Source organism: Caloenas nicobarica, chromosome 4 (assembly GCF_036013445.1).
Source record: "Caloenas nicobarica isolate bCalNic1 chromosome 4, bCalNic1.hap1, whole genome shotgun sequence".
Lineage (NCBI taxonomy): Eukaryota > Metazoa > Chordata > Aves > Columbiformes > Columbidae > Caloenas > Caloenas nicobarica.
The window spans coordinates 23,872,067-23,898,061 of NC_088248.1; the positions used below are offsets into that span (position 1 = coordinate 23,872,067).

At 39.6% G+C, this 25,995-nt stretch overlaps 1 protein-coding gene across 5 annotated transcripts in view; it reads right to left on the bottom strand.

Annotated features, from left to right (window-relative positions):
- WDFY3 (WD repeat and FYVE domain containing 3) overlaps positions 1 to 25,995 on the bottom strand; it is a 173,097-nt gene that overhangs the window by 62,607 nt on the left and 84,495 nt on the right. For 4 of the 5 annotated variants that reach the window (XM_065634847.1, XM_065634845.1, XM_065634843.1 and 1 more), the window contains 11 exons: positions 23,445 to 23,638; positions 20,846 to 21,303; positions 19,142 to 19,225; positions 14,442 to 14,619; positions 13,111 to 13,325; positions 11,700 to 11,812; positions 9,446 to 9,677; positions 6,681 to 6,781; positions 5,317 to 5,535; positions 2,240 to 2,421; positions 669 to 900 (listed from right to left, as the gene is read on the bottom strand). In XM_065634847.1, coding sequence (XP_065490919.1) covers positions 669 to 900; positions 2,240 to 2,421; positions 5,317 to 5,535; positions 6,681 to 6,781; positions 9,446 to 9,677; positions 11,700 to 11,812; positions 13,111 to 13,325; positions 14,442 to 14,619; positions 19,142 to 19,225; positions 20,846 to 21,303; positions 23,445 to 23,638 — 2,208 coding nt within the window. The remainder of the gene's footprint in view (positions 1 to 668; positions 901 to 2,239; positions 2,422 to 5,316; positions 5,536 to 6,680; positions 6,782 to 9,445; positions 9,678 to 11,699; positions 11,813 to 13,110; positions 13,326 to 14,441; positions 14,620 to 19,141; positions 19,226 to 20,845; positions 21,304 to 23,444; positions 23,639 to 25,995) is intronic. The other variant, XM_065634846.1, reaches the window with a different exon arrangement.

The following is a 25,995-nucleotide window of genomic DNA, read 5'->3' on the forward strand; positions in this document are numbered from 1 at the left end:
ACAGCTCACCTTACCAGAGCTAAAGAAGAATCTGTTGTCTGCACAGCTAAAACCAGGGCTACGAATACACATTTCTAACAAGGTTATTCACATCTTTTTGTGTTGCACTCCCTCAATTTCAAACAAGAACACTTAAAAATGTAATAGACTTGCCCAGATTTGTTTGTGACATGCTTAAAGACTATCTGCTGCACCCACAGTCCCTCCCAGTTTGACTTTTTTTCTCAGCTGACCTATTCAGACCTTGCAAACAATGACATTTCAAGACAGCTGTGTTTAAAGCACAGCATACATTGCAGGTCTGTTACTGAGTGCTATCACTAGAAACTGACAAGTAAAAATGCCTTTCCAATTCCACCTTCTACAGATAAATATAATATACAGCACGAATAACGACAGCTTTAAGCGTTTCTGATTGGTTTAAAAGCAGAGCGAGGAATACAAGTACCTCTATCATATCTCAGTATGAGAACTACCAGAATTATGTTAAAACGGTAATTTGGATTTCTATGATCTTCAATAGTACCTACTAATCTTCTTCCTATGAACAACTAGCTTTTCCTCTCTGCTACCGCATACTCTCCTTCCTCACCTCTTCTCCCAACGCACACACAAAAGATCCAACTACACCCCGCCAAGTCATTTGCTCCCATTTGAATTGTACTCACATGGCACGTATACCGCTTGAAAGCTTCCAACGTAATTTGGTCCCAGCTCATAAATGGTGCTAACACCTGGGGCAGGCAGAACTTCCTCCAGGAAATGCGTCGGGCCCAGACGCCACACTAACGATGAGAGCTGGCGCTGCGCAGGCGGTGTGCCGATATAGGCATAGACGGTGCTGACGACAGGTGGGTTGGCAGAACCAGACCCACTGGGACTGCTATGGATATAGTGAAGCTGTAAGGGAGGAAAAAAAAAACATGGAGAAGTTATTGAGAGAGCATGGGTACCATGAAAAGAAAGTAGACAGATAAGAAATTCGGGAAAATGATCTGCAAACCGGGGGACCTACGAAATGACATGTCACTCACAGTATTCTGATACCATATAGCAAAAGTTAGTGAAGAACATTAACCGGATGGTAAATGCAAAGATCAGAAGTTAAATGGCTTTCAAAAGATGAAGGTGTGTACAGAAACATAGGGTGAGAACACATATGTTCTGTACTTAAAAAAGTTAAAGAACAAGGCTGCATCTTGATTGTAAAAATGTGGTGCTTTATGATGGTAATTATTTTTTGCAGAAGCAGTGAGACGATCTCATAACCTTGTGTTCTTCTCCTTCAGCCAGTGAAAACATGCCTTTAGCTCAAAACTGTATAATTACCAAAGTGCGAACGTGATGAACTCAATTTGATAAGATTTTCAGATAGCAGTAAAACAAATACACAGGTAAGATGCTGTCCTTTTATAATGGCAGTAACAATCTCACATGCATTTTCTATCTGTCTTGTAAAAATTCTGTTACCAGCTATTGAATGTGGTCATGTACAGCCAGAGATGGCTACATACATGCTTGTGCATTACACCTATTAGCATAACAAGTAAAGTTACTATAGTCCTCTTTCTGTAAAAGGAATACTGAAAGGCAAACTTTGAAAGTAAAAAAAATTAGTTTACCTATAGCAGTACAGTAATACTAGCTAATTTGCACCCCACACCCGTAAAAGCTTACTCCCTTAAGGTCCACATCTGCCAGGTGCCAAATACTCTTTGGCTATTAGTTACAGGTCAGGAATACTTTGTGCTGTGGGCGGGTCCACAGTGCCGTTCACTGCTCTCTGCTTTTGGTCTCCCAGTTTCTTCCACCTAACAACAAAATATTGACCTTTACAACTAAATGTGTTTCATCTACCATCAACTAATAACAACCCTGGACATCTCAGTGCCTACCACTGCCAAGGGGATGTGATTTCTGGGGTGGCAAGAGGGTTGGAAAAGGAACAAGATGGGTAAATTGGCAAAGCTGTCTTACTCTGTAACCTCCCTATTATTCAAAGTTAGATCTGCTACATGGTCCTGGGATAAGTCTTCTTCAGCTTTTTACCATCCTTCTAATTAATCTAGTCAGCAGTGTAGCCATGCCATACTTGCCTCACGGTCAGTGCAACATGTCCACTTCATTTTAGTGCTTCTATATTTTTTTAGATATTATTTATTTATACACGTATATATATGTGCAGATAGAGAGAAATCACTCCAACCAGTAAAAATGAGGATTTAAAGACTTATTTTACCTTAACAGTGTTAACAAGCTGTCCATCAAGGTAGAGCGCAGCTGTGCTGTTCTTTAGCATGCCTTTACTCATGACCAGAACAAGGTGATGCCACTGGCCTTCCACAATGAGGTCACCACAGCGGAAACGGGCACAACAAGGAAGAATTTCATAAAACGACGATTCCTCACTGAAGTCATCGACTAAAGGGAAAGTGCCAGTTAGTGAGCACCAGTAGAAACGTTATTCACCTGTTTTAAGCTTCTTATGACATTAGACTTTACCCAAAACCATCTATAGCAATACATTAAAGTCAAAACTTTAGAAAGCATGTAGGTTAACAACGTGACCAAAAATACAATTAACAAGATATTAATAAAGTCCTACCATTAACAGGAGAAGACTTTAGACTTTCAAATACAAGAACTGAAAGAATGAAATAAAAATTTTTGAGAATGTATTTGGACCAAATTGTCACAATTTGACAGGCTGAACTTCCTTAAATACTTGCACGCTAACAAACTGGTATAGTTTTGGTAGTATAAACGATGGGTCTTCTTCCTCTGCCTTAATTCTCTAAGAAAACTCTCAGGATACTTTTGGACCTTTGACAATTACATTTTACTTTTCCTCTTCTACTTTCTCTTTGAAATTTTAGCTGGAATGAGTAGTTTGCTCAAGTTTTTACTAACATTCTCATGCCACCATGCAAGCCACAGAAATACCTTTTGTCGTTTTGCTGAAAAAAAAAAACCTCTTTACAGCAGCTAGTCAGCAAGAAATGAGAGATGTCTCTCTAAAAGCTACAGAGCTATTTTTCACCTGTCTCACACTGTGGAGAGAAAAGATACCTGTGCTTCCCGCACTTTCTCCTCACACTTTTTCCTGCTTTACCGTGGTCTCCTCTGCAGGCCCCACTATCTGCTCCAGCATGGTCTTATCTGCTCTAGTACTTGGATCTGCCCTCACCTTGGTGTCCTCAGGGTGGTTTCTCTCACATTTTTTTTCCCCTTACTCCTCACTCCATGCAGTGTTTTGCTATTTCTTATACATGTTTTCCCAGAGGTGCCATCAGCTTGCCCACTGGGCTCAGCCGTGTCCTCAGGGGGCCCGTGGTCGACCTGGTTGGAACCAGATATATCTGACAAGGGGCAGCCCTGGCTTCTTCCCACAGAACCCCTCTTTCTCCACAAACAAGCCTGGCCACAGACACTCAGGGGCTGCAAACCACCAGCTACTGACCACTCATCCCCAATTCGCACACCTACACACTCCAGCGTTCCCCAGGATTTTCATTCACTAACAGATGCTGTGGATGTTGAAATACACTTTAGTTCTCAGTGCACAATTTTTTAATTTTTCTAAAAGACATCCTTTGATTTCGTACCAGAGGCCATGATCAGTTTGCAGGTGCATTAGCTTCTCCAGCATGAAGCAGAATGACCTCCACTACATGAAAGCCAAAAAAAAAAAAAAAGGTGAAACTTGAAAATACTCCAACAGGGAATGCTTCAAGAGTAAACAACAGCTTTTCAGATCTCTCTTCATTCTTTCATATTGAAGGAAAATAAACCACTAATCCACTTACCTCAACAGCCACCTGTACAGGGAGAACACTCAGTTCTTCAGAAATAGTACAAGGAAAATGATAAAACCAGAGTACTTGGAACTAACTCCCAGATACAAAAATAATCTCAAATTCTTTTTCTCAGCCAAACACCTTAGAGCACAATTCTTACTCACAGAAAGGATCCTTAAACCACCCTGTTTATTCTTACAACAGACTGTCAGCACTTCCAGTCCCTGCTTTCAAACTAAAACCATAACATCTATAGCTCCAGTGTAGGCTAAAGCAATTAATATGAAGATAAACCTGTTTAATTCTCTCTTATAAGAAATTGGTCTTCTGAGAAAGTAAACACTGTTGATATCTTTTCAATTTAAGAGTCTTAGTTCTTCCCTTAAATTACGGGTCTTCAGCCCTCAAGTTTCAGGTCTTGAACCTGTCTTCTACTAAGAGAAACTACTGCAGTTAACGATGTCAATGTCTGCTTATCATGAAGATAAACAATATTCTATAACAGTCTGCTTCGCTGTTGTTTGGTTTGGTTTGTTTGTTTTTATTTGTTGTTGCTGGTTTGGTTTTGCTGTTTGTTTGGTTTTGGATAATAACAGTTGTAAAAAAATCTTTAATAGTGCCTGCTACTCAAAAGGAAAGAACAGAAGCAGGAACAGATTTTTTGATAACCACTTGTAGCCCAGCATGTTGGTCTTGTAAAGAGTGAAGCCTGAGGTACACACACAAGGCTGCCCTGCTCCTCTCAGCTCCTCCGCAGCCACGATGAGCAAATGGCCTGTCAAAACTCACCACACTTTTGGAGGGTCTGATGGAGGACAAAGCAGGAGAAAGGAGACAGCTCAGCCTGAAGCCACCGACGGCACCGATAGCTCTCCCTAGCAAATTCACCGGCCTCACCAGCTTCACTTAGATATTTACTGCACTTCCTGTAATTCCTTTGATCAGATACCGAATGTAGCTACAAACTCTTTCTGAAAACTGATGACAGGATTAGAACACCAAGTGAATGAGTGATTGCATTCAAATAGCCCTCCAGTGTTGGGACTATCCAGATTGAAAAAGCCTTCACAATCTCTTAGTTTACTATTTCCAAACTTCTTCAAAGCAAAGATAGGTAACATTTGCACCTCATCAAACGATGTCTAAGATGAACAACACAAGATAAATAAAAGGCAAACACCTTCCAAAAACAATGATGTAATCCCTCCTTCAAAACTATAATACTTGGGGTTTTAGCAAAAAAAAACCCCAAACCCAAAAAACAACAAAAACCAAACAACAACAACAAAAGTTTATATACAGATATCAAATCATCTTCAGAAATTACAAAGTCTCCTTAATTTCTACGTGAATGTTTACATTTAACATTTTTCCACTGTCAAAACCCATCTGGAGCTGATGAAGCTGCAACAAAAGTTCCATCACGTGCAGTTCTCGTAGACATGAGGTTCAAAATAAACTTGCTGTCACGTCCCCATAATATCATCAGGATTAGCTGACAACATGACACAACTCTTACCATAATTTTGAAGCAATTCTTCTTTAGTTGAAACAATCAATGACCGGTCTTTTGCTGAGAAGACAATAGCAAGGCATACATAATGCTGCTCCGAGGAGTTTGCACGCCGCACTACAGTAAGAAGTCTCACAGGATGGTTATTAGGAGGTGTACTAAAATGTTCAATACAAAACCAAGTTGAGTAGCTTAAACCAGATGGCGGTGGGAAAAATCTTTCACCTAAAAACAAAAACAAAAGCCCATTATATAGTTGGAGTAGCTAGGACTTTGGATACCTACGTGTTCCTGACCCTTTTTTTGTATCAGCTAAGTCCCCAACTGATACCAGCTGAGCTGTGCTTTCTCAAACTTTCCCTTTGTGGACTTCAATGATACTGCTTTTATTTCTGACTTAGCCTTGGAGGAAAATCCATACAAAGGGTAGCTCAGAGGAGTTTGTTTCAAAACGAAGGAAAGCACAAATAGTACACTATTCCCTCCTATTCTAAAACAAAAAAATCAGCTCTGAAGCTGTGCTTGTTAAGAACAACCCAGTTTCAGTTCCCTAGACAAAAAAAAGTAGAAATGGATCAGGCCCTCAGAAACCACTAATACCACGAGGAGATGCTTCTTCCATAGTTTGACTCGTTGAAGACACCTTTGTTGAAGATCTACCATATACACCTGGGTTGCACTCCATCGAAGGTCTCTCTACTTCATACACCTGATTTCATTTCACCTCCTGCAGTGCGCCCACAGAAAAACAGAGAGTTCAAAGACTTCAAGTACTGTCTAATATTAATTCTGTCTAACTGGAGTAAATCTTTAACTTAGTTTTTAGATTTAACACCTTTTTTAACTAAGTAATCATGTCCAATTAACCCTACAGCTCACCAGGTTCCTGTAGGCTGAACAGCGTACAAGTGAATAAGCGTAAGGGATAGCAAACCATTTAGATAGGATTTCTGTGATGATGTGCGTAACTACACCTGTAATGAAGTCCACCAAGAATTCAGCAGAACAAAGCCATAAGTACAGCACTATATTCCATCCCACGTTTCCTATGCTCTGTCCGCCTCACACTACTACCTCAAATTGTTCTTAATGTATCCAGGTTCATTATTCACACACTCCTCTTGGTTACAGTTTAACCTTCTGTGGAAAACCTTGACTTTTAAAGCAACCACACATTTCTATTTTATATTGCTTTTCATTGACTTGGTGGCAAAACGCAACAGGAACACACACAAAGACAGAAAAAGTTCTCAATTATGAGTGTGCAACATCAAACACCATACTATCACTTCAAGGCTAACAAAGAAATATAGGAGAACCAAACATCATCAGATAAAAACTGCTGCTAACAGTCACACTCAAGCACTTACCAGTTCCAATTCCACTGACAACTGCACCATCAATAAGTCCTGTTGTAACAGCGTTATTTGTAGGTGCATTATGGGGAGCCAAACTTGGCAAGAACAGGCAGCTGTTAAACAGAAGACCAGTAACACACTAGAGTTTATTCAAGTCAATACAACCAGAGTTCAATATAAACAAAATGTAGCCTAGGAAAACATACCATACGCACATCATCACTCTCCGTGACTGTACGTATTAATGAAAAATAGAAATGAATTCTCAAGATTTCTCCTTGTGAGGCTAAAGTTTCTCCAGCGCAAAGATTTGACAGTGCATGTCTTTGGTGCAAAGGCACAGAGACAGGCCCATGTGGCTCCAGAGCACAAGACACTCCTTGGTGAGCAACGATAACTCACTGCACCCTTTGAGATATTCTGGACTCTCAAAGACACTGGATTAACTAAATATTCAAAGGATCTGGTAATTGTATACTATGGTGTTCTTAAAGATGTACACTCTTACAATGATGTCGTATTTCACCAAATTAGCTACGTTTGTTCCTTACAAGAGCCAGCAGTGTTGTGGACACAAGGGAAACAGATATAAGGAGTACCTCCCTTCAGTAGTGAAAGATTTCAAGAGCCCAGACTATTTCATTGACCAGCCTACCCAAGGTGGAGTGAATCTCCACAGGAGCTCAGCTTCCAGTTTGCATAGATTGTCCTACTGGAGGCAAAATGACAGCTCTTCTGTTTGCTGAAGAATCATCATTTTGTTGACATTTACGCTTGAGCAGGCTCGTTTAAGTATACGGTACCTGAGTTGTCTGACAGTACTAGAAGTTGTTTTGTTCTCATGTAAACTATAGTTTGAAAGCAACAGCAGTCCATGGTTCCGGTCACTACGATCTTCCTTTTGGTTAAGATTCTCACTATACACTTCTTCCTCCCTCTTGAAAATATTATTCTCTGCGCAAATTCCCTGTGGTCAATGGTGTTACAAGCATGTTCTCTCTACGCAGATAACTTGCAAGGGTCTGCCAACTGACTGTTAACTCTGAGTCCATGAAACACCATGGCACTTCAAAATAGACCAAAAAGCTTCTAGATTTTTTTATTGATTACGGCAGCCTTCTTAGATGACTTGTTGAAATTACAAGAAGTCACAGCTGCATTACATGAATTACTTTTGGACACACCACTAGAACCTCCAAATCTCCTTGAGCAACCACAGTGACAATTCATTTTGCTAGCCTACTTCAAGTCCTTCTTAGGTCCAAAACGTTTTCTTTAGTCTTATGAAGGATGTAGAACAGAGATTTGAGCAGCATTTGTTATCAAAGAAAAGTCTGTCCCTGACGACATTGGATGTGAAGGCCAGATGCAAAATGGGCACTGCATCCTTGCTTAGCAAAGCTGAAAAGAAAAGTGCAGAGCTGCAGAGCTCCCATATCTCCAGGCTGGACTGTGCTCTCAGACCAGTCACCCCAAATAAACTGGGACGCAAGCATGAAGATGCAAGTAACTCTGTCAAAGGCCACGTCAGAACAGAAACAGACTTAAAAACCACAGTAATATAAATACTGGGTCTGGAAAGAAAAAGACAAGATGAGCGATTCAGCCAAGTGGAGCTGTTTCTGGTTTTATGAAATTGTGGTACAGCCCTGGACAACAGATCACTTCTACCGCTTCTCAGAATTTTTTTTTAAGAAGAGCACAAAAAAAAAAAACACAACAGCTACCCATTTCATGAGAATTTGTCAGGCTCTTTCAGACTTCACAGCAGTTATCCTTTTCAGGGGTTTGTGTCACTAAAAACCTTTTAGTCAAGATTTTTAAGCTTCTAATGAGGCTTCTGGGAAATTCTGAACAACTAGTTATTATTCAGGCTGCCATTCACAGTTGTCTGATTTGTGTGTACCTCACAACACCACCCCCTCTGAGATACCAGCTTTCAGCCTATTTGCAAACCTCTGCCTATGGACCAGTCCTCAGGCAGTTAAAGAATATCTATTCCTTTTACCATTGGCCTGAATATTTACAGCGATTTTTGATATATTTTCCCCTTTGCACAGGACAAAATGAGTGCTTTATGATTTTTCTATTCCATTTTTATAACTGAAAAGACGTAAAATTTTCCTTAAACAGATGCTGAGAATGGTGTCGTGTTTGCGTCTTCTGAACAGTCAAGTCAAATCATATTACATGAATCTCATGAAGCACATCCCTCAGTGGGTGTTTAATTAGAGAGAAAAACACAGTAAATGCAGGTGATACTGGCTGCTAAATAGACAAAATGAGTTAAGCGCTATATTCAGGCTACAGTTCCAGTTAATAACCAGCTTTTTCTAGTTACTTGGATTCAACATTGCTTCCTTCTCTGTTTTGCCTGTCTTTCCTATTTGCCCACTTCCTCATTTCCAAGTTCTTCAGCAATTTAAGCAGGCTGCAGAGCACTTGGGCCATACAAATGTTGCACACAACCCTAGTAACTAATGAGTTTCTGTAAGGGTATGTTTGCATTCCTTCATTTTAAAAGGCACATGAAATCCAGAACTGAGAGGGTGCTGTCAACATTCAGATACATACTGACTTCTACGTTCACGTGCGGCAAGCGAGCATTGGTTTCAAGTCATTAATGACTGAGTGGAAATTTATGTGGCTCGAAGTATTCCTTTCTTTTCTTTAAAGAACTAATTTGTTTCTGGTTTGCAAACAGTCCCTTTATTTGAAAGACGAAAGAAAACATTGCACTGTGCCCCATGCTATCTGAGAGCACTGTAGGACCTTACCCGAACCCTTCGAGAGACGTGTCAAACTCTATGAACGCCGGCGTAACCGATGATCCATGAAGCCTGATATCATGTGGGGTTGTCATGGAGACCAAGCACTTCACTCTCGTCAGGGGTACTGTGCTCCCTTCTGCTGGCTTGAGCAGGCTCTTGCTTATCCGATAGTGGCTGTCTTCATGCGAGCCGAAGACGCTGTCAGAACTCAGACCTTCCGTTGAGGTAACCATGCTATCTACAGTAGAAACCAAGAAGCAACACAGCATTGGAGGCATTTTCAGGCTATTTATTTGGACTTTTCAAGTACTGCTTCCAGCGCAACAGCTGAATTGTCAGTATTTATCAACTAGTTCAGCCTCTCAGTTAGAACATTATGGGTTGGGAGGTATTGGTCTTATCATAAAAAGGTTCAACTCGGGCAGAAAGATGAACATCTTGTGCAAGGTATTACAGAAAGGGCGTGGTAAAGCTAAGTAACCTGAGCCAGGAGGCCATCCCATTACCGAACATCAGGAAAGTGTCCTGTTTGCAGAGGCTTCATTTCAGGCACATTCTTGCAACCTGACTTAACAGGCAGGAAAAACTCTGCTTCATGTTCTTCCGATACTGTAACTCTGAGTTAAAAGTCTCAGAGCTCTCAATGAGCAGAAAGGCTCAGTAAGCTTAGCTTAGGAAGTTTAACATGGTTACTCGCAGTATTCAGGAAGCCAGGTTTGCCTAATCTTTCCTACGTTAAAAACCTTTCAGACTCGCCTTTTCACTATTTTCATCATTTCCTTTCCCCCATAATTATGCTCTATTAAAAATAAATAAGTAAGCAAGCAAGCACTGGCCAAGAGATAAGTTGAATCTCTCCTTTCTAAATGTACTGAATCTGATGACATAACATGAAGTCAGTTATTAAATTACTACTTCAAGGATAAAAGATTAAATATGAGAGTTGTGTAGACAGTGGGAGAAAGGTATTTAACGCTTGTAATTCTGTACCATCCAGGATACCTTCTAGCTCCTTTTAAATAATTCAAACATTTCAACTAAGATATTTTTAACTATGTTTTACAATTGGCCATACGACTGAGCTGACACCTAGAAATAAGATTTATCAATAGTTTCTCTCTTTTACCATTTACTGAGACTCTCCTATACCACATGAACAGCTATTCCCAGGCTCTACAACTTGTGGTTAACAACGAGAAGGAGTGTGTGTGGAAGAGAAGTTCGGATCAGCTGGAAGAATCAGTCAGTTATATCACACAAATGTATAATGAAAATTTCCACCGCGTCTGCATATGTATCTATAATCTAGGAATATCTGGTGGATATCCTATCAAAATACATTGTGAATATGTTCCCTCAGCATTAATTCCAGGACTGAAACTGAGTTCTTGTCTGCCCTCCACCTCCTTTTATTTTTTTTTTTAATTTATTTTTTTAAAGCTGATGTAACTCTATCCTTTTCCTTGGAAATTTTTAAGTTACTATGCATTCATAATTCAACACATTCTTACCACATACTACTAAACACTTCAATTTTAATATACTAGAAAAGTAAACATATTGAAATGAGCAATGAGTAAGACCACTGTAAATATTTATCACGAAAAATAAATGAATGGTTAAAAAAGGGACTGCTGAACTTTAAATAATAAAGGCTGGGTGTTCCAGCTCAAGATTTTACCTGGTTTTAAGAGAAACAATTACTAGATTGAGATTCTGTCACATTAGGTAAGTTATGCTTTTTTTTTCCTTTCTATTTCTCTCTCATTACTAGTGATGCTAATGATGACCCAGGTTCTTGAGTCTAGCTGAAATAAATGGAATAACGCTTAAGTGTAGGAATTTCAGTTATTTTATTGGACACCTTACTGAATCCAGGAGAGGCATTACATAGACGTAATGACATATGATGTGCACATGAAAGTATCTGAGAAGAATATTTTTCCTTTTACTGTTAAATAGCTACAAACTCAGGATCTTCTCAAGACTTAAAAGCAAACTACTGTCACTTTTAATAGTTACTGTTTATAAAATAAAAAAGTATAATTACCTCACTGGATATATATTAAATACAAGTACTACATTCCCTCTGCTTTTACAACTTTTTCCAGTCAAACTGTTCTGATGATTTCACATTCACACAAAGCAGGGATGAACTTCGGCTCCTCTGGATTCTTATCTACAAATTTTACATAAGTATGCAACTGGGGGATGTCAGTGTAGCATTCCTTACACAGGTTTCTAGCATTTCAGCACCTACTTCTCATTTCCGGTTCAAAACTCAGTGAGCTGGGTTTGTGCACTCGGTACTGTTTCAACAGCTTTTTGTCCCAAGCTCCGCAGTTCAAAGGATTTCCCAAGCGCAAAAATTCCCTAAGAAAGAGAACAAAAACATACAAATCATTTTGTCTATTTATTTGCCTAGAACTGCTCCAAATCTAATATTGCTTTTAAAAAGACAGCAATTACTTGTAATAAATATAACTTCTATCTAAGAAAATAAATAAAATGATGCATAACTACAAGAAACACATTTGATTCATTTGAAACTGTTTAAGCTTTGAACCCATGCCCTCGAAAGTTGATATTATTTCAACATCTATATCTATAGACAACTATGGTATCTCTATCTACAGCTACCTAGGCTATCAGTATCTATGCTTAGGGAAGCTTGACCTCTGAAGGCCATCTAATCCAACCCCTCTGCCATGGGCTGGGACATCTTTCACTTCAGCAGGTTGCTCAAAATCCCATCCAGTCTGACCTCAAACACCTCCAGTGCTGGGGCATCCACAGCTTTTCTGAGCAACCTCTTCCAGTGTTTCAACACCCTCACTGTAAAAATTGTCTTCCTTATGTCCAATCTAAATCCACTCTCTTTCAGTTTAAAAGCCTTGCCCTTTGTCCTGTCACTACTGGCCCCAGGAAGAAATTTCTCTCTATCGCTCTTACAAGCCCTCTTTTTATACTGAAAGGCTGCAAGAAGGTCTTCCCAGAATCTACCAAGTGATCCAAAGCATCATACAATTACATGGCTATTTAACAAATGGTTCAAAAGATCCTCATAAATATTTCAAGCTTGGTCTTCTAGTGCAAGATGTACAAACCTACTTGCGTTAAAATGCAGAAGGATCAGCTTTTTAAAGCTATGCATCCCCAGATTTTTCCAGACACCTATCACATTCCTGCACTTCCTTCACACAAACTAAAGCTCTAAATTGCTGGCGTGAACCTTTTCCAATCTGAGGTATTTGAAATTGCATAGAAACGTCAAAGAATCCATCCTCTTCTATGGCAGTGTTGCTTTTGAAACCATCGTCTTTCCTCTTTCTGAGGACCTAGCCAGGAAGGGCATTTTTTATAGTCTCTCAAGATTTGCAGGAAGGAATCAAGCACTCAACTTCAGCACAATTTCTACATAGAAACACCAAACACATTTTCCCCCTCCATACTACTTTCTTGTCCCCTGTCCCCCAATTCCCAGCATCTCCAGGGTTACACGCTGATGAACAGAAGCAAGACAGCCTATTTAATGAGAAATAAAATGGAATCTGGTGTGATCACTACTACCAGGTCACTTATTGCTCTCTATCAGTGCAAGCCATTTATGGCCAGTGACAGCGCAGGCACCAAGGCTCATCTCAACCAGACTTCAACGCTGTCTGTCTGACCTCAACACCATGGGCTGCAGAGCCTGGGAGGCCAGCCTTTCAAACATCCTCTGGAGCGGCGGGTGCAGCGAGTGGTCCTCATCAGCCAGAGCAGTGCTACATCTCTGCAGAAGTCGTGCGTGGAGCCCGGCTTCGCACATGACTTGCTGGTTTCTCTCTGTGTGCACTAGCGATTGCAGGATATTGGCCACCGCCAGCTGGAGATCCAGTGCATGCTGAAAAAGAAAGAGCGGCGTGCAACTTGAGAAGACACAAACTGAGAAGGCAAATACAAGAAAAAGCCCTCGTGCCCAATAATGAAAGAGAAACTACCATTAGCAATAGACAGACAAAACATCCTATACTTAAATATATGAACATCCTATACTTAAATATATGTGCACGTTTGTGTTGGTGGGAGTGTGTGCATGTGTGTGTGAAAAGACACCTCCATCTCTTTATGAAAAAGAATGATAAGTTATATGAAGGATTACCATGGCCACTGTAAAGAAAAACAACTCATGTAGAGATGGTTAAACTTACCTCACCTTTTAACCAGGAGTCAGTTTATAAGTTCTATGTGCTTAGAGTGTACTAAGAATTTTTATTTTTGTGACTGCTAAGTTATTCCTATCATCATCAACTCTAAAAGATTTAGGATACATACAAGGTAACTGCCAAATTAATGCCCTGAAGACAGAAAGTCGCCATGCTCATCACTAGTAGAGGACAAGGAAGAAGAATCAAGTCTAGTAATTCTTGTAAGCTTTCGGAACTTTTAAAAAAACAAACAAACCTCACAAACAAACAAACAGTGTTCTTCAGGGAAGACATCTCAAATAAAAAAAAAATACACCAGCAACTTCAAAAAACATCCAACAAATGCTTTATATATAAGCCTCCAGTAGAGGTTTTGGTTTGGGAATTATACAAAGCAGGCAGTACAATTCTGGAACCAGAACATACTCCAGCTATTGCAAACAGCACATATACACCAAGGATAACATCCAGTCCTGTGTCCTCATTGTACTACAGGTTAACACCTGATACATCAGGGAAAACAAGAGTTTATCACAACATTTGGAAACTTATCTGATAGCCATTTCAGATGTTTACATTTCTTCAAATTTACATTGTTGCCAGGAGCTCAAAACAGGCAAACAAAACAAAGCCTATAAAATAAAACAATTTCTATCAGACCTCTGTCACCAGTCAACGTGTCAATGTGGTTAGTCTGTGAAATGTATTGGCTCCTCAGCATGAAACAAGAGGACAGAATCAGTTTTCTTATTTCCCATAGTCATCTTTTTTCTCAGCCATTCTCAAAGTTTAAGACAGATTTTTTTGCCTACCTCTGGGTGTGTAGCTGATCCAACAGAGGCCAAAAGATCCAACATCGCGAGCATAGCGCCAGAGTGGATAATGACCACATCAGAGCTTTGTACGGATGTGGGTCCTGCTTGGAGTTTCACATCAGCTATGTTTTTCTGAGGGCAAACAGGAGGTGTTGAAACAGAATGATATGCGTGCCTGCAGGACAGAAAACATCCCACCGTTACAACACCCATCTATCATGAGCTTCGCATTTTTCAAAGAGCTGTGAAGTTGAACTGGCCTAGGACATTACACTCTTCTTTCTCTTCCCTCAATTAGACAAACGGAGTGCTTGCCTCTTCTCAAACCTGTTGGACATGTTTCCCCAAAGACAATATAGAAGGGTCGCAACTTCTCGACTATGCTTGAACTCAGAAATCTTTTCCCCAGGCGCTATGCAGTACGAATAACTTAAAGGATGCCTTTATCACCTCCCTCTTTTCATTCCAGTTGCGGTGGCAGCACATAGCAACAGCAGCACGCAAGCTACCGCTGCCCCGTTCTGGGTGATGAATTCAGCTTCGAACATTTTTCTCCCCATTTGCGTTTCATTAACAACTGGTTATAAAATGTGCTATCACAAAACTCTCAGCAATCTCTAATTAGCTTAAAGGAACAGAAAGTCGGTCTCGGTGTACGCTTGTGCCACCAGCCTGTTCACTCTCAGTCTTTCCATGACTGCTACAGTGATTAGTTTTATATTAGGCTGCTTTAGTCTCACCCAGGGAAAAGAGGCTTTGATACACTCAGTTAGAAGCAAACTCTTGTGCTGAGAGCTACAGACATGTTTCTCATTGAAACTCCTGGAGGTATCAGCTTGAAGCCAGTGTTCTTTCAGCACGAGATTCAACACACAAATAGCACAAGCAGGTTACTGAACATATGCTTTCAACATAGTACTTTAGAAGTAAAAGACAGCTTGAAAGGCCCATGCTCATCACAGAAAAAATAAATTAAAAAAATATATACACATTCTCACAGTCTTTATCATATATGTTTAGTCTTAAGAAAAAAGAAAACAAACTATGTAACAATCTTCTCCAAGATCAAATGTTGCCTGCCATTTTACAAGAAGTGAATGCAGCTAAAAATGGGTCTTATCCTATCAAACCAGTCAAAAGAGGCAGTTCCTCTCTCCTGTTCCTAGTCATGGAAATTTACCTATAACCCTAACAGAAATCTTTCGTCCTTGGAAAACCAGGACATAAATGGGAGATGAGGAAGGCTCCAAGTGTAATTCTGTCCTTAACACTTTGAAAGTTGCATCTTGAATACACACACACACCCCCCAGCAAGAAACATTACCTGTGGGGGAAGGCTGAGGCACTGGGTTATTTAGCCTAAGACAGGACACTCAGAAGTACAGCACAATCTTCTTGTGCTGGCTGGAAAATGGGCTGGACAAAGGGTGGTTCAACAAAAGCATTCCTGCTGAAAAGGTTCATGTCAGATCAACCACTTGGTGCGTGGAACAATCCAAGAACATTTTTTAAAGAGAGTTTTTGAAGAAAGATGAAATTACTGATGCTTTGCTCATTCAGCTAATACTTACAGCAAATGTGAAATAGTACAGCAATTCTGTTGTAACCAACCAATAAGAAAAAAATCTGCCAAAATCAATTTTTCTAGTGTTTTTACAAACTCTCTAACCATCAATTTCTTGAACTCCTCTAGGAGACTCAATGATTGAAACATCTGGCAGGTAAAGGAAGGCTTAGCTGTCTCTTAAGATTAATGGAATTAAGAACAGTAAAATAACTGGTAATACAATCATAGAGAGACATTATCTCAGCCCTTTTCTCAGGCAATTGTTTCTAATGCATCCTACCAGCAGTGCTCTTCATCTGAAGAAAACCGCTACCTCATTCCAATGCCACCTTGAGCACCCCAATGGAAGTTTTACAGTTTAAAATCTCAACATCCGTTTGTATTTAACAATCCTTTTCAGTCAAGTGAAACTCCACTCCCCACGACATTCTTGAAGAACAAGCTTCAGTTCACTTTTAAGCACAAATTTTCCTCCTAAGCATCCTGATGTGCACTATGACATTCACCTCGTTATGTGAACCATGAAGCTGTAACACAGTAGTACAGGGAGAGCCTAATAAAAACCTGAATCATTGCTCAGTACGATTCACGAACAAGCACACGATTCTGGCCTCAAACAGTCTGGACTTCAACATTAGATACAACAAACTGCAAAGTGGATACAGTCAAGACTGGGCAATTTGCTTTTCTGTTAGCAATCTAAGTAAAAGTTAAGTCCTTAAACCAAATATTATTGAGAGTGTTACACATCATTTTAAAATATCTTATCTATTAATATTTTTGTATGAGGAGTACTTGTATCACAGCAACGACAACAACAAAACACAGTTCAAAAAGTTTTCTGTAGGCAGGGAAAGGAAAATAGATGCTACAAAATCTTGCCAAAGTATTCATCAAATGTTACAGGCCTATGGGGTCAGTGCAGAACCTGCAATGAATTAATTTATCTGTGCTTATATATTCTTTATGTGATCCCTCTAAGGGAGAAGAAAGGAAGAAACAAACAATGGAAAAAGGCACTATATGGAACACAACACACAGATCCATCTCATTTAACAAAAAATAAAAAATTAAAACTCAAATTATGTTATTAAGTCCAAGTGTTGATGTTTATCACATCACCAGTTTCATCTGGAAAGAAGTAAAACTTACTGAAAATAAACCCTCTGCGTATCATTCCCTGAGAGTCATCACCATACAAACTTTGTAAAAACAATTCACATCTTGATTTATCCTGAACTGCTTTGGACTGCGTGCATCAAAACCAGAAATGTACTATTTTTGTTTATAGGAAATGTTTGTGTGCAGTGTCCGCTTGCTGTTTTAGACAAATAACTGAGCTCTCCCTCAGGCACCTGTCATCGCAGTCAAGAGGCAGAAAACCAAACTCCAGCAACAAGGGAGATCCCAAGGAAGCAAAGTAAAGGAGACAGGAATCGATAAGAGCAGACACTGCTCTCAGAAGAGTCAGCTTCAATAGAATCTGGCTGAATCTGACCAAACCTGACATTTAAAAAGAGGAAAAAAAAAAACCCACAGTAAAATAATATTGGACTACAAAACCCAAGTTGCTTATTTTTGAAAGGAGGAAGATCCCACATAGTGGCACTGAATTCACTAAGAAGGACAAACACGACGCTGAACAACCGCGAGAGAGCACACAGCTGCTCAAACAGACTTTTGGAAAAGCCTAGCCCTGTCTATTTTTTTTTACTTGAAAACATGTTTTTACAGAAAGGATCTGCGAAGTCACGGAGGCCAGCACAATCACTCTTTCTGTCCACTTTTGCTTTGAGTCTTACACAACTCTTTGTCACCCAAAGGCCTTTTTTCTTTGTGAAGATCCACATCAAACGCGCTCCTTTACCTCAGCAAGTACCTGCGTTACTATACTGGTGCTGAATTGCCCAAAGCTCCCCACAGGGACACTGACTTTTAAAAAATATCTAATATTTATGTTGCCTTCTACCACACAGTTTTCAACTAACTGCTTGTATTTTCACTACTGCAGAAAACAAATATAGGAAGCCTAACATATCTATTCTCATATATCTATATATATTAATTATTATTTTTGGGGGGGTATTAATTACCAGGCTGTCTCAAGTACGTATCTGGGACTCTTTTATTCATTATGCCCTGTAATCAGGAAAGAAAATGGCTTCTCTTTACTAATCTGCTCGAGTACAAAAATCTCCTTTCAAAGCGCTTTGGCTGCTTCCCTTCGGAAAATATTTTATGTTCTAAACATAAAACTTGATGGCATATTTTAAGCTCAACACCACGGAAGAATCCATGTATTTTGCATACATGGCACCTCCACCTTAGATAACCCAGTCTTTTAAACAAGCAAATCTCTGCCTAACCTGCATCTTCAGATAATGAATGTCTGCCCCTGTCCCTGGCTTTGCGGGGAAAAAAAAAAATAAATAAATAAATAAATAAATTTTTTTTAAAATCCCCTTTTCCTTATTTGCACAGGCACTAAGATGCAATAGAAAAGATGGTAGCTTGGAGTGGGAAGTGGGTGCTAGGGGCTCTGAATTGTGTCATTTGTGCTTACTTTCCAAACCTTTTAATTTAGCATGCCTCTGTATCATTTGGTAATCAAGTACTGATAGGTTCATTCTTTAAAGTTTTGTTCTGTGGAATTACTAACAAAGGAGCACCTTAACAAGCCATCAACCTTCTGACTAAAAGTACCTTTTCTTCAAAAATTAGTCAAGAAGAAAAAGAAATCCTGCTGCATTAACTGATATACTAGCACAGCCTGAACTTCTTTGAACTGCTCCTGGGAGTATCATTTGTACCTCTCTTAGTTAATTTCTTACATTATACTAGAGCTTATTTGTTTTTAATCATGAATTTAAGTGCTTCAGGAGTCTGGAGACACCTCTAATCTCAGACATTAGCATCACTACCTAGGGCTCACTATGAAACATACCTCTACGTTTATTTTATCCAGCAAACACACATATGAAAATGAACACCTCAGAAAAAATAGCAACTTAAGAAAACAAACAAATAAACAAAAACCAAAACCAGAAAACACAGCCAACCAAGAACTAAGAAACACAACAGTGAGAGAGAAATCAGATGCAAGAACAACTTCTCTTAAAAGGGTCGGTACCTTTTCCTGGACAAAGCTGGCGTACCCCAGGGAGAGGGGAGAGAAGTCTCATTTGTCAGGCAAGGAGGGATCTGTTCTGCACGACTACAGACAAAACAGAGGTAGGACTAAGAGATTAGAGAAGAAACCAAAGGCCATAAGCATGTTAGTTTTACAAAACCACCAATAAAATCGTTACTAGGATCCATTCTTCAGAAACAACGCGGACGACAAAAGGACACCACTGAACAACATGCATCAGGTAAACACATGGACATGCAAAGTGTCTGCTTGTTTTACAGCGTAACACTGCAGTGCTTGTTCCTCACTTCCCAGAGGTTTATTGAACTGACCACGCTAGCAAAATAAAACATCTTTCAATGTTAAGCAGCAGAAGCTGAGAAGAGAAAATAAAGCCTGAGCAAATCAAGTATAACCAACATTTCTTAAAATAAAATCAATGTAAATTTTATAAAGAACGATGATCAGAAGATTTAAGAAAGAATGGAAAATGTGGTCACTGCAGATGACAGCAAAAAAATGAACTTAATGAGTTAGCTTCTGCAACACCACCATGGGATTTACTTACCCCACTAATTCCTCATATTCTACAGTTAGTCAGTGCTGTAACTTCAACAGTACGCACAACACATTCTTAATATACACTTTCCTCACCCTGTCTGAATGTTTTGATAATATTTTAAACTGATTTCTGTACTTGGCTTTGGTGTGGTTTTGTTTGGTTGGTTAGCTCTTTTTGCTTGGTTGGTTGGTTAAAAAACCCCAACATATACACAACAGAAAAGCATTAAGATTTGCTGCTTTGGAGGAAAAAAAAATCTCCATTAAAAAACCATGAAGTTTATATTTTACTAGTCAAGTGGTTTAAGAAAGCCTGACCAACCAGCAGCTCTATTAATATCTCAACATCCACAGCCACACCAACACGTGGAAAATCAGACTCTGTGTTTGACTATCTAGGTGGCTCGTCTTAGAAAAATAGGGCCACGTGCATTAAACACCTGGGGTGCAGCAGCCCCAAAGTCCCAGATACAAAGCTTAGGTTTGTGGTTTACTTTTTTGTACATTAAAATTATGGGTGAGAACTACTTTCAGACATGCCAATCTTCAACATACACTTCAGTAAGTTTTGTTGTTGTTGTGAACCAACTTCAAGACAGATATTGCTGTTCATTGAAAGTATCAAGTAAAATTTAAATTCTAGTTGTTTAACTCTTGGAGTGTCTCCTAAAATGAAATAAATTTGCCATGATACTATCTAATGACTTAATGTCCCGTATCAGAGGCAACGTGAAGTTAAGGTGTGACATTCAAAAACCAGTTTTTCATTTGACTTAATAAAAGCATAAAAATCTAGGAGTTCTGTATGATGAAGGAACAAGACAGTCTGCCTACCAACCAAGACATTGTTTCAACACATCAAATATAACCGTAAACTGACATCTCTATTTTAATTGCTGCCATGACAAAACCATTCAACAGAGAGAACCACTGCATACCCTGGAGAATAACAGCAAGTTAAGTCAATATTTGGTCAGAGGTTGGCACCTTATTCCACTGGAGTGAAGGAACAAAGACACAGAATAAAATAGAAATACAAAAGCTTGCAATGAACGTATTTGAAGAAAACTATTTTATGGAACACTTGGTGGGAGTGGGGTCAAGGGAATTAAAAAAAAAAAAAAAAAAAGGCAAAGTTCATACCTGTCAAAAGAATCTGTTGCTACCTTGTAGAGGTAAATAAAAAGTTTGCTGCAGTGTCTTAGGGTAGGTGACACAGAATCCAGGGATATTAGGTCATCCTCCAAAAGTCTTTGAAATAGTTGTGTATTTGAAGGGAAGACATTCAAGGGACTTATTTTTCTCGAGTCTGAGAAGCAGCCAAGCAATCGAACAGCATCTGCCAGTTTTTCATACTGGATCTCTGTTTTGAAGAAATGAGAGTTGGCCGGCTCGTAGCGCATGGCTGCAGTCAATGTGCAGAACACGGTGTGGAGCAGTTCAAACACTTGATTCTGGTTTACTTTCTCCCAGCCATTCTTAGGTGGCGAGCACAAAGATCTTTCCATAGCAACGAGCAAAGATGTGACATACACAAACCCACCGACTTTTCTAAAAACGGTTCTTGTGCGGTGACTCTCTCTCAGCACCGAGAGTAGGGCCTATGGACAAAATAAACAATCAAATACAAAGAATTTTAAAAAAAAAAGGAAAAAAAAGGAAAAAAAAAAAAGGGCAGTAGCACTACAAACAACTTGAAAAAAGGTAGGAATGTTTGGGGTTTTTTTTAATATGCTGGCAAAATCTTTATGTCATTTGTCAGAATTTGGTAATGCCTGAAGTCTCTGAAGATGAACTTTGTACTGCAAGAGTCCTCATCCTCAACAGCTTACAAAATAGAAAGAGTGAGGGAAAAAGTAAATTATTATCTCTGATTCAGAAATAAGAAATTAGGGAGATAAATGAACCTGCCAACAAAAAAGGCTTGATCAAGCCTAGAATGAAACCCCAAATCCCCAGGTAATTCCCTTGGTGATAAGGCAGAAAATACAGCTGTTAGAAAAGAATCTACACTGCCATCATACTTCACAAACAACTTTAAAGAAGAGTGGGCAAACAACTGCCTGTAGCAATGAAAAATCAAAATACTAAAAACCTTGGAGTATCCTAACATAGGTACTTCAGAAATCTACAATAAGTAAACACTTGGCAGCTATGAAGCCACAACAGTACTCACAGATAGCTCAAACAGTACTCAAAGAAAGAGAATTAGACAAAAAACACACTTAATTTTAGCCTTCCTCTATAATAAAATCCATAAATGCCTGAATTGAATGAAACTTCATTTTAAGAGCTGTTGTTCAAAACTAATGTGCATGACATCTTACTGCTGAACAAATATAAAGCCACAGTATAAGCAGTGGAAACAACAAAAATATAGGCACTAGAGAAAAATACTCATGTATCTGTGAAATCAGGGGGTCAAGAAGCCCACTCACAATGAAAAACAAACAAAAAAACCTGTCTGTCGTGGGAAGTTGCACCCACATGTGAATATGGAATATACAAGAAAACCATCACAAACACCAGAAAAATGTTATTGATACAGAAAAATAGGCTGGGGAGGAGGGCAGTGAATCTTTCATGGCCAAGAGCTTACTTCTCCAGAATCATGCCCCCCCCCTTTTTTTTTTTAAAAGCACTCAGAAGATGGGTAGTGAAATAGACTGTCATTCCTTTGAAGGCAAACCTGCATAAATGGAAAGGGACACATCACTGCATCGTTCTGGGCTGTCAGTTCCATAACAAAAGCTTCTGAAAACAGCATCAATTGAAGACAAATACAACCGGTCAGATGAAGAGGACAGAAACCATGACCTTGGATTTTAAATCCATTGGGGAACTGCAATATCCTTTCTCTCCCCTTAAGCATCGTGGATGAATATTTTCGAAAACTACTAGAGACCTTGATAGACAAAATATGACAAATTAATACTTTCCTCTGTCTGTTTTGGAATAATACGAGGCTGCTCATCTGCAAGAGAAATATTACAGCTCCTTTCAACAGAGATGAACCTAGACGTCTCAGAGTTCCCTCCAGTAACGCTCATTTACTTGTTACTACTTGCTTCAGCTTTTCTACCCTAAAATAACAGTATTATGCCAATTTACAAAAAGAACATTAGCTATTCTGAGAAGAAATTGTGGGTCTAGATTAGCAGCCAAAAAACCTAACATGATAGAGAACAGATGAGAGTCTTCTCTCTTCCTCCACTCACCACCTTGCTTTTCTGTCTTTCCACTATTGCTTAAGCAAGCAAGTTCTTTGGATTTATCTTCTACTATGGTCACTATGATTTAAATTTATATTAACTAATTCAACATTTATAACAAACAAATCAGTAAAATAAAGTAGGTCTACAACAACAAAAAATGCAAGCCAGCACTAAAAATAAACTTGTGTTAGATGCTTGCTTCTTTTCTCCCCAGGTGTTCTCATTGTTTTTAACTGAATAATACTCCACCAGGGAAGATCACCATAACTGTGGAACCTCATTTCCTATCCACTAAGGCTGATTACAAGTGATGATGCTAACACCACATACTCCCTCACTAGCCTTTGGCTCTGATTCTGAAACCTGCCATAGATGGAAGGATGAAAATAAAAACCACACATCGAATGTACGCATTTGAACTACAGAGACAATCTACATTCAGTAGCTAAATACCATCCAACCAATCCCCTTCTCAGCATTTTCTTTTTTGAAAAAGTGGCATAGGAGAAAGACTGCTGAGCACTTACCCTTAAAATGTCTGTTTTCAGCTGCAGTTCTGTAGGCGGCGCTGAGTGCATCAGTCCCAACAAGGTGCCCATGTCATCTTCTCCACTGGGCGACAACACCAGCTGCTGGATGATCATCAGGGCGTGCTGGCGGCACTGGGGATACTTCACTATGTTGTGCACACACCTCGCACCACCAAACTCCCTGAAAATACCTACTCGGAAAGAGGAGGTGGGGGGGATAAGAGCACGAGGAGTATGAAAAATACAATCGGTAATAAATAATGACAACAACAAAACATGAAAGGTGTTAATTTTCACTTCTACAGATTGAATTGGAAGGGTTTTAGCCCTATAGATGTTTAATGACTTATTTGGGACTAGTTGTACTCTCTCACCACAAATAAAAGTAGAACTTTAATTTCTGACAATATTTTTCACTAAAGGTTTTGAGTACAAGGATGCAAGTCAGTTCCACGAATTTGCTTGATAATTCTGTTACTCCAACAATAGATATTCTTTACATGCTAGAGCGCAAAGAGTCACAGAACGAAACAACAACAAAAATACAGCAAAACCTCTATCTTTAGTGAAGACTATATCCTGTTTTAGTTAAGGACAGTGTTTATGTCACATTTAGTCCATTGACAAAAATATAACTAGGCTGCTTCTGGACAAGATGAGCCAACAAGGAGCAGTGTTTGAGAAGTGATTTGGTCCACCCACAAGATTTGTAAGATTCTGCACAAGTTTTCTTGTGGCAAGACCTATCCCTGTAGAGATAAAGCTTAAGTCAAATAATGGTTCCCAAGCTTATTGGATACTCAGAAAAACACAGGTGCAATATTAAGTGAAACTTAATTGAAAATTGAGTCTGGAGATATCATCAAAACCAAACTGGAATATATACAGCACATACAATGTGTCTTTAGTAGAGTGTCAGCACCTAGAGTACTGCCCTATATTAACTACTGAAGGTGAAAACAGAGCAGGGATGGACCAGTGCTGCATTACTGCCATCAAAAGGGATCATTCTCCTTGTGACCAGGAACTGAAAGAGCTGTTTAAACAACCAAATTCAGGGTTAATAAGCTAGTCAGGACAACAGTTATTATTCTAATGCGCATATACAAACTTTAGTCCCACTGCCTGATTGCCTGCCTCCTACTTTCTCTGACATTCTTTGGATGAGATAAGGACTTGGACAAGGCAGAAGGAGCGGCCTCAAACCCTGAGACAGTGAAGCTGGTCACATTCCTTTACAGGCAAAGCACATCTCCTCAATGATCAGGTCTCTTGCTTTCTGAGAGGTTATGTACTACTTCTGCTCTCAGTCTAGATTCTTGACTATCCAGTGAACTTGTTTGGGTCAGGACACCCAAATTTGTCTGAAATTCGGTTATCAATTATGTAATATTCAGGAAATCTTATCAGAGGTACTGGTTTAAGATGAGAAACTTTCCTGAAGCCTCACAAATGCAGTGGGAACTCTTCTTTTAATTCTGACAGGAAGAAACGGCCTCAAGTTGCACCAGAGGAGGTTTAGATTGGATATTAGGGAAAAGTTCTTCACTAAAAGGGTTATCAAGCACTGGAAGAGGCTGCCCCAGGAGGTGATTTAGTCACCGTCCCTGGAGGTGTTTAAGAGATATGTAGTTGTGGTGCTTGGGGACATGGTTTAGTGGTGGACTTGGCGGTGTGAGGTTAATGGTTAGATTTGATGATCTCAAAGGTCTGAAGCATTGCAAGGCTGCATTACAGTTATTTGTGCCTCTCTGTGATGACCTAAAACCTCTGCTGGCCTCCAAACACAGTACAACTGGGCTTGCATCCCAGTCATGCTGCACAGACAGCATTTCTTTGAGAAATGGTTTCACTCCTCCTGTACAGCTGTCGTACTCCTGAACTTGGAGAGCTACTGATCAAAACGAGGCCCATGAACTCCACAGGAGTCCTTAAAAACAGCATCTGTGGTGTCATTCCATAGCCCTGATGTGTTTTACACCACCCTCTGTCATTTCTTTGGTGGTTGCTCAGGGATGAACTCAGTACTGAGAAGTATCAATGAGGTACTGCTGACTGCTTCAGGTTTCCCAGGTGAGGTCAGGAAAGCTGTTTAACAGCAGCCAAGGATATGGTATAAGTCAGGAGGATGCTACCATAGTCAGATCATAATCCAGCCCCCACAGGAGCGAGGCTTGGGTACCGCAGACCCTGACAAACACACGGGTACGTGTAGTCCAGTCCTGCAAACCAAGAGTCACCGCTTTGAAAACATGAGGCAGTTCCAGTCCTTCAGGGCTGTTGTCTCATACTTATACTACCTCTTCTCATTCATCCTTAGAAATTAAACAAACCTGGGCTTTTTTGTTTTGGGTTTCTCCCCTCAACCTTTCTCCTCCCACCCATTTCTACTTATATGGAAGCCCCTGCATGTACTTTCGTGCCATTCCTTTCTCATTTGTTTCTAATTCTGCTGAGCAATACACGTGCAAGTGTGTACTTGATTCATGCAATTCACCTGTAACCTACACTAATTCCTCACTAAAACATCCTTATTTCAGTCTAATTC